The sequence below is a fragment of the Haemaphysalis longicornis genome, unplaced genomic scaffold, assembly GCF_048455015.1.
Source record: "Haemaphysalis longicornis isolate Haplotype H1 unplaced genomic scaffold, Haemaphysalis longicornis Haplotype H1 scaffold_8, whole genome shotgun sequence".
NCBI lineage: Eukaryota > Metazoa > Arthropoda > Arachnida > Ixodida > Ixodidae > Haemaphysalis > Haemaphysalis longicornis.
This window is the reverse complement of record NW_027526445.1, coordinates 48,899,234-48,908,180: the sequence shown is the minus strand read 5'-3', so window position 1 is coordinate 48,908,180 and position 8,947 is coordinate 48,899,234. Positions and strand designations below refer to the sequence as shown.

Sequence of the window (8,947 nt, the reverse complement as noted above, 5' to 3'; positions counted from 1 at the left end):
AGGCAGACGGGCGAAACAAGAGGGAAGTTGCAGCTCTTCCCCAAGCACGGACCAAATTCCAGACACCAGGAGTTGAAGCGGTAGCGGCGAGTGTCGGAACTGGCGCCAGCGCGAGCAGCTCAGTGTGCAGCGATCCTCGGGAGACGAGGACAATAAGCTCGTTTTTTGGCTAACCACGCCTCCGAGGTTAGTGCACAATCTTTTAGATGAGCTTTTTTTTTTTTTCGCGCCGAAACATCAGTTCTCGGCGAGGCTAAGTCGGAGGCCGCCGAGCTGGGAGAGGGAAGCGAGCGCCGGTGCAGGGGGAGAGGAGGAGGGATATTGTTGAACTCCCCGTTGAGTTCAACAATATTCCCAGGCCTTTTCACTTCCCTCCTTTGTTAATAAATCACCACCACCACCACCACCAGGAAGCGCTACCGGCGCCGCTCGAGGTCAACGCTAAAGCGCCTCATTTTTAAAAACACGAACGAAAGCACAGCAGCGCGCCCTTTCACATTCCTCACGTGAGAAGGCGTGAGAAGGACAGTGGACAGCCGACCGCCGATCACGTGCACATCGCCGGTTGGGACAAAACCACAAAGAGGAGCTTGGCAACGCGCCTCCGCCTGCCCTGCCCTGCCGAAAGAGAGAACCCACGTGGACTTCTGAATAAGACTGCTGCAGACTGCCGAAGACTCGAGCCGGATGCCGACCACGTGGACACCGTAGCAAGCGCCGGGCAAAATGCGCGGACTGTAGGCGTGCCCTGGAGGCATGCGCGTAACCCACCATCGCGAAGCGAAACTTCACTCTAATTTTTCCAAAGCTAGTGACGTCTATACGCCCCGTGAACTCGCCTTCTTGAAGCCTCCGCTTCAGGGGGCGCTGTGAGGTCACTGCGCGGCAAACGCAATGCTATTCAAGGCGAAGTAACATGCCTAAAACGTGCCCGTTATTGGTCCAGGCCAGTCTCGATCCCGACCACTGCCATGGCTGCAGATGAGTCGATCGGGCAGCGTTGCTGTATTGTTTTTCTGGAGGGACACACGCCGACACTGCGGGAGGCGCCGGTTTGGTGGGTCGTTCCTTGCGGCGTGCATGTTAATGGCAATTTCGCCACCTCCCTTCATTCACGTCGTGACATCCCCACCGGTGCCGCTGATCAGTAAAGTACAAAGCAGCAGTTGGGGCGTGACTAATGGATTTCGAAGCTGATGGGAAACAGAAACGGGCAAAGATCGAATTCCCGCGCAAACGCCGGGCCGCAGAAACCCTAGGGGAGACAGCGCAGAAGTTGGACGGTTACGCTTCTGGCAGGACGCGATTACACAGCACGTGTCAGGTCGATTGATTCTGGAAACGAAAAAATCGGAACTAAGGCAGAACGGCGACATGTGGGCTAGAGAAGCGGGACACGAATAATCACTGACGCAACATCATCAGGTTTGGCTGCATCCTCAATGGGAACCTGCAATACTAACCGTATTTCAAACACTTTAGAACAACGACAGAGGCTCGCTGTAGGATTTTTCGGCTTCCTTGTCGCCCCAACTCAAACTGCTCGTGGTTTCTGTGACGCGCAGCATCGAGCGAGATTGGAGAACTAGAGTGTGAGGCCACCGAAAACCTACGCGCCGTCGTATTAGAAGGGGGATGCCACCGGTAGTGGCCGGAGGAAGGCCGCACTTCAGCATATTTCCGCTCAAACGACGCATACAGCGCCTTTTGTTACAGAGACGGCGCACATGTACGGCCCGTGTTTTCATTTTCTCGCTGACTCGTGCTTCGCGATGTGTTTTCAGTCCTGCAGCTTGCGTTTAAGCTGGGTAAGGCACCATTTCGTTAGTTAGCCCTACAAACAAGAACCTCGCTCAGCAACAAAACCTCTCGATTTTGCTTAGCACGTCACACGCGTGTAATCTCGCATTGAACTCGAGGCCGGAGGCCCATTTGTCAAAACTCCTGTCTGCCTCTTCAGAGTCCCTGAAATAAAAAAAAGAAAAAAAAAAGAACGATAAGACTGCCACTATTTTTGCGCGTGAAGAAGAAAAAAAAAAAAGCCCTACAGGCGAATGGGTGCAAACTTGCCGAGGTAGCCTGCACGGCGCTAGTCATTACCTCTCTCCGTTTCTTTCCATTCTCCCCCTGACATAACGTCCATCCCACCCTCCCCAAACTCTCAGTTTCACGCTTTTTCTCGCTTCGTTCGGGTCAATCAAATAACGCACATGCTTTGGCATAGCAGTGCCTATTTACTGGTTTGAAAGGAACATGCCGTGTTGCTGTTACTCCTAAAACCACGTATGGCGAAGCACACTACCGCGAAATTGGGCACTTTGAAATCAGCAAGCGAGGTCGTCCGCAGACACGTCGCTATACACACATTCCTCTCTGCTTGCTCAACATTATCTTTCGGCCGCTAGCCCAGGCAGCGGAGAGGGCAGAAAACCGGAACGCTGCGCAGAGAACTTCAGTCATTGGCCTTCGGCAAACCGCAAGCTTGCTTTCCCGCGCGGCTATCTTGTCCAACAGGCAAAGCACGCTTTACAGGCGCGCGTATTCCCACCGATATCTAATGCACGTACTTGAAGGCATCCCACCAAAAAAAAAAAAAAAGAGAAAGAGAGAGGGGGGGGGGAACACAGCGTTATAGCAGTTCCACTCCCCAACGTTGTCAACTCCAATAGTTAGGGCGACGAACAGCGACAAAAGCAATCCACGCGAAACAGCTATTGTTAGTAGTGGTTGAAGAGCCCTAAGGCATACTGCAGGTCGCTATGAACTTTCTGCACGAAACTGGACTAGATGCTTACCTGAAGACTCAACAACTGTTATCGGTTTTCTCACTACCCGCGATTTTCGTACCCTCCACCCTCTCTCTTTTGCTGTCCTACTCTCTCCTCTCTTCCCATCTTCAAACATCATTTCCGATGCCGCGTGGCAAAAACACGGAGGAAAGAAATGAGGTATTCTTAGTGATAGAGCGTGCGTTAACTATACCGTTCTTTTAATTGCGCAGCACTTGACGTCACTTCGGAAGATGACAGCCACAGTTAGAAACACTCCTAGATATTGTTGACCTCTAAAGTAGGCCAACGAACAGGGTTAAGCAAAACGTGAACAAAAAATAACCAAAGTGGTTTTAAATAATCGGAAGTGCCCTAGCTGTTCGTGCTTGTTTGTCCGTTTGTGTGTGTGTGTGTGGGAGAGGGGGTGCAGAGAGACGCGCCGGAAAGCAGCATTGCATAAATTTGGTTTTGAAAAGGTCTCCGAGGCAGTTGAGATATTATCAGCCACAGGATTCAACGAGCTGCTGCTGTCAGTTGAGACCACCATCCACTGTTCGGCGTCCCTGTTACTTTTCCACTGCCAAGTTGCCCCTTTTTTGCACGACTTAAAGGCACGACTGCAAAATTCAGCTTCCATTCGAAATCTGTAGGCGAAAAAACCGGCGGATCAATATTAAATAGTCACACGACGTCAGTGTCAACCTCCAGCCCTCAAAGAGCAAAGAAAACTTTCTTTGTTCTACGCTCACCACGGCCTCTCCCCGCCTTCTCCTTCTCTGCAGGAGGTCCCGGTGACGTGGTGGCCCCTGTTCCGAGACTCCCTCTTCTACGCGTTCACAGTGGTCATCCTGATTCTTGTAAGCGACTCCGTTCACTCCTCTCGCGCCAGAAAAGTTGTCCGACTAGTACACTTCGAGGGCGCGACAACCTCGCCTGTTCCCTCCCCGCTGCAAACGCAGGTGATCTACGACGGCGAGGTCACGTGGTACGAATCCCTCTCCATGCTGCTCCTGTACGGTGTCTACATCGACATCATGAAGTGAGTGACACGAAGGTTTCGTTCACACGCGAAGCATCACGACTACCCGCTTGCGTCTCGCCCGTAAACAACCACACGTGCGGGAAGGGCGTCCATCTCGCACGTCCTCCCTTACAGCTGATACTCGGTTGACTTTTCGACTACCCCTTCCTTTTTCTTTCAAAGCCTGTGTGGACGAACAAAGCCGTATTCTTTGGTTATACCTACTGCCACTGTAGAAGAAACCCATTTGGCGCGTATCAAATGCAACTCGCAAAGCTCTTTTCTTACTTTTTTTTTTTTTTTTCAGTGAAGATTCAGAAGCAGAAGCACTGCATGAACATGTACTTACAGCGTCGCGAAATCTCAACTGCAAAGGCGGAGAGTGGACGAGGCTGTCCAGAGCAGCATATGCCGCTACTGCAATGTCTCCGCTGGTTGCTCTCAGTTAATTTTAAAGCAGACAGTTCATTTCGCGAAGGAATGACATGTAGTATCCGGACAAGCGTCGCTACGAATGCTGTCAACGTAGCAGCCGAAAGCCTCTTGGTAGCCTGACTATCAAACCGGTGCAAGCATGCTTATCGATCACATATCTCTCCCCGAAGGTACAACAACAGAATCCACCAGTGGGCCGCCACAACATTCGGCATCCACGAGGAGGAGCAGACGACGCTCAGCCTCACGGCGGCAGCATGCGACGGCAAGAACTACAGCTCCTACGGTGAGCCTGCCTCCACTCCGCCTAAGCCAGGCTGTTTTTCGAAGCGCGAGTTACGCTGTTTTAGAGGCGAAGCCCCTTAGGAGCTCTGGCTGTCGGCGTCTCATGTCGTCGTCGTGACCGTCGTGCCATGTAGTCACGGTACTAAAACACCCGGGCACTCGTTTACGCCTCGCGCTAGAGAGCTTCGTGCTTCAAAGACACGAGACATTTACGGCAAAGCTGTCCCCCCCCCCCCCCCCCAAACGGTTTTATCTCCGTTGGCAAAAACGCCAAGGCGCCAAGAATACACTTATACACTGCATGCTTCGCCCCTCCCCAGGTTTCATGTTAGTAAAAATGGCCCGTTTTTTTTTTTTTTTTTTTTTTTTGCTTCCGGTCTATTTTCCCTCTATCTTCACGGGGTCGGTTGAATGTCAACGTATCTGAGTGACCGTCCGAGCACCAGCGATGTGGAGTCCGTGGCAGGGAAAACTTCACCTCACTTTTTCGGAGGCTTCGATTTATTGATTGTGGGGTTTAACGCGCCGAAGTTCCCCCTGGGCTACGAGGCGCGCCGTAGTGGCGGGCATTTCCGGATTAATTTCCACCACCTGTGGATCTTCAACGTGCGCCCAAATCTCGAACACACGGGCGTTGTCGATTTTCGCCTCCATCAGAAGGGCAGCCACCGTGGCTGGGAATGGAATTAAACCGCAATGACCTTGTGCTCGAGAACACACTTCTCTGCCAGGGTGTCTCGATGCACGAGTGTCGCGGCACCTACACTTCTCATCAGCTGCCCCGCGCGCCAAATGTGGCGCACTTGACTCTAATTGGGTAGAAAGCAATTGTTGCTTTTGCAGTGAAGTGTCTTATTATGGAAGTCAAGGTGGCGTGAAAGTAGGGAAAAGCAGAAAATGGGCGCGTCACGACAGCTACGAGCGACCTCATGCAGAATGACCCCATCCGGCGAGCCCAGCGCGGGCCACTGGATGCATCAGCGGACTGCATTTGGGGCAGTTACAGAACGATATGCAGGCGCAAAATCCAGCTTCCGTTCTAACGCGTAGCGTTAAGGGCCCCACGCCGGCGTTGACCGTCAGCGAAAAATTCCGTAGCGCCACCTCGCGCCGTTCTCTGGAACCCCCGAGATATCGTATGGAGATGCCCCAGCAGACAGCGTACGGGCAGGGGCGGAAGTTTTCACAGCTTGCAGGCGCGGCTAGGGGTGAGATTACGTCAGCGCCGGCGTGTAAAGCACCATAACGCACTCGCTCTTTGCACATGTGTGATGGATGCGCTGCGTGGTGCGATAGTCTTCGTCATCGCCGAGTATAATAACGCTATCACGTTTCACGCTTAAATCGTCATGCAGAATTTTTCCCAGAACAAGACTACATCTGCCAAGAAAATAACTGCTAACGGCTTTTTACTTTCACCAGTGCCACTATCCTCACCAGCGATATCAAGAAGAAAAAATGCCTAATTTGAACTGACACAATTACAAATCAACTACTAAATTTCTTATTTTTTTTCATAGGGCAGGAGGAGGAGGAAGGCATATATAGATCACCATATGGTATACCAGCAGAGAACGATGTATTCGGCATTCGTCGTATTTCTAAAACTAACACGAAAGTCTCGAACTTTCTTCATGCGCAAAAATGACGCAAGTAGCAGAATCCCCAGTGTACTGCAAACAAGTAGTACCTGCCACATGATTCATTGGCCCAAGATATAACTGGGTCTTTTCTTAAAGCGTGAAATGGGTGAAGGCATCTATCCCCTTACTTTTCCTTCGCACTGCACGAAAGTCAGGAAATGGTCCCTCTGTTAGTGTCAGTTGCCAAGAGCGCAGAAAATATCCACAGGCACGCTATACTCCGACACGTCTCCTTTTCTGAATTCAGTGGCCAACTGTGCGGAATTTTCTTCGGGAACATGAAGGTTTTATCTTGTTTTTCTCTTGCACAATGTGAAAGGCACTCCAGGTGAAAAAAACCCAAAAAGCATATCCATGGCAGCTCCTCTTGTCAGGTTATCAGACTGGCAATCGAATTTCAGCACAATGAAAAAACAGAAGACCTAACTGAGCGATACAGAAACGTCATCAGTCGAGCCACATTTGTTCCATATCCCCCCTTTCTTCATCTCCCCTCCCCTCACCCCAGTGCCGTTCAACAATGAGATCGACGACTACGCCCAGCCCAGGGGCCTCAAGCCTCCGCTGGACGAAGCGATCCGAGACAGCCGCCGCAGGTAAGTCTGGTTACCCGGTTGTTTTGGCCAATCCTTTCATAGTTGAGGAGAGCGTACTGCAGGCGATGGGTGTCTCTCGAGCACGTCTTCATACATTTCAAAAATGCTGAGATATGCACAAATGGCGCATATGAAAAGCTTGCGATTTTGCTACAATGGATAAAGCACAGTTGAAGCACAGCAAAGGGAACAACGGATCATGAAAGCATGTGTCGCATGTAGTTTTCTCTTTGCTTTACACGCACGCGTGTCTCCTGCTTCGCCCGCTATAGATCTCTCAACTAGGAACAGTTGAAGGAACTTAATTCGAGTTCCTCCTGAGCTTAGCCTCAGAGGGAAGAAAACTGTTCCACTCAAGACGAGGGTTATCACATAGTGCGGGTACGAGTGAAGCAGTGGAGGCTCACATGTGAGGGTCGGAACACCAGGAGGCTGAAGAGAGAGAAATGAGTGATGCCCACCGCAGTGAGCCTACAGTGAACATGTGTGGTGAGAACTGTTGCAGGGGTGGCAATGCCAGTGTGTGTGTGTGTGTGTGCTCATCCTCCCCCCCCCCTTCTTCTCCCCAGGCCCACCCTGTACGAGGCAGCCCTGCGGATGCTGATGACCCGGTACTTCCGCCCCAAGACCCGCTTCTGGGCCGCAGCCAAGAGGGTCACCCACGAGGTGAGCCTGCAGCTGCTTCTTGCACAACAGGGCACCACACGGGAACCCATGTGTAGCACGGGGCCAAACTAATCCACTCCTGCTCAGTTGAAACAACTCCCCTCGAACGCTGGCGTGGTGGCTGAACACAAAATTACCATGCACTTGCAAGATATCACTTTGAAGGTAGCTATTGCACCATTGGCCCCACCGCTCTCATACACCTGTTCCAAATGATCTCAACAACTCGGCAAAGAAAGGTGAACTTTAACGGGACACTCAGTAAATATCGCGTCATTAACTCTAGCAACTTGAACCTTGGGATGTTTAGGCCATCTTCCGAGTTTTTCAGGCTAACTTAAGTGCAAATTTTCTGAGAAAAGTGCACTGAGAAGTGCCCTTTCACTATTTTGCCGCTAGCCAATTTGGTGACACATGTCCGCGGGGCGGAATTTAGTTGACTGTGAGCGTCTTTAACCAACGCAAAACATTGCACGAAGAAACAAAGAGTGGACATGAACTGTGCAGTTAATGAAAATTGAAATTCTGAGGAGTGGGATAGCAGGGAAACTCAGTGCAAACCAAACGACACCTCACGAGGCAGCCACAATTGATGGCTGCGATCGTTTCTTCTACTAGGCTTTACGCATAAACTAATGCTGTAAAGTTGGGCTATCCAGGGAAAACAAAGAATCACATCACTCACTGATAAAAGATAACAAACTGCCTTCGCTGTCCCTCAAAACGCAGGGGCAGTGCTGTGTGGTAAATTACTTTCCTGGTGGGTCATGCTCAGCTTCGGCACAAAACCTTTCAATTCTGTCTTTTTCTTTAAAAAGAGAAAAATTCACCACCTTTCCTAATGAAAGTTGGGAGAAGCATGAAAGCTAAAAGAGCGTCGAACTTTCACTGGAAGTGTCCAATCGGGCGTCAAAGCTTCAAAGACCCGGATCGCAAACCCATGAACGAACCCATGCGATGATTTTTCGTGCACTAAGTAAACGCATCTACGAGTGACCTAAATGTACACCATTACGTGGTTTCTGAGATTAAGGTATACTATTCCACTCCTTCACGATTGATGCATACGTTGTCTTATGTAGAAATGTTCCTTTTTTGCGATTCTAAGTAACCATTTTGACACAATGGGCGTCCCGCTTCACGCACGCGATGCGTGTCCAGAGATCTTACCTGACCTTTCCTGTTGACCAACTCATCTCTGGGAAATGCATTAGTTTTCTGATAGGATGCCATCCGTTCCACACAGAAAGCTTTCATTTTAAGAACTCTGACTTATTTGAGGGTCTGCTAGTGCATTAAAAGAGAGAGAGGAATTTTATTGAAATGAAGAAACACATAAAGGTCGGCCTGATGGTAGTATATCTGGCCAGCTATTCTGTGTGTGGGAAGGGAAAGGGGAGGAAAGAGCGTGGATAGAGGATGAGAGAGATGAAGATGGCGGAGAAATGAATAAATGGCTATGTACAGAAGATGTCTAAGGTGAGCATTGTTTTGCTGGTTATAAGTGCACCGAAAGTACTGCAGCTTTCA

At 50.4% G+C, this 8,947-nt stretch overlaps 1 protein-coding gene across 1 annotated transcript in view; it reads left to right on the top strand.

Annotated features, from left to right (window-relative positions):
* LOC144149590 (sodium/potassium/calcium exchanger 4-like) overlaps nt 1-8,947 on the top strand; it is a 139,062-nt gene that overhangs the window by 108,161 nt on the left and 21,954 nt on the right. The window contains exons 6-10 of the mRNA XM_077681228.1: nt 3,554-3,628; nt 3,731-3,810; nt 4,398-4,513; nt 6,664-6,751; nt 7,321-7,417. Of these exons, the coding sequence (XP_077537354.1) occupies nt 3,554-3,628; nt 3,731-3,810; nt 4,398-4,513; nt 6,664-6,751; nt 7,321-7,417 (456 nt within the window). The remainder of the gene's footprint in view (nt 1-3,553; nt 3,629-3,730; nt 3,811-4,397; nt 4,514-6,663; nt 6,752-7,320; nt 7,418-8,947) is intronic.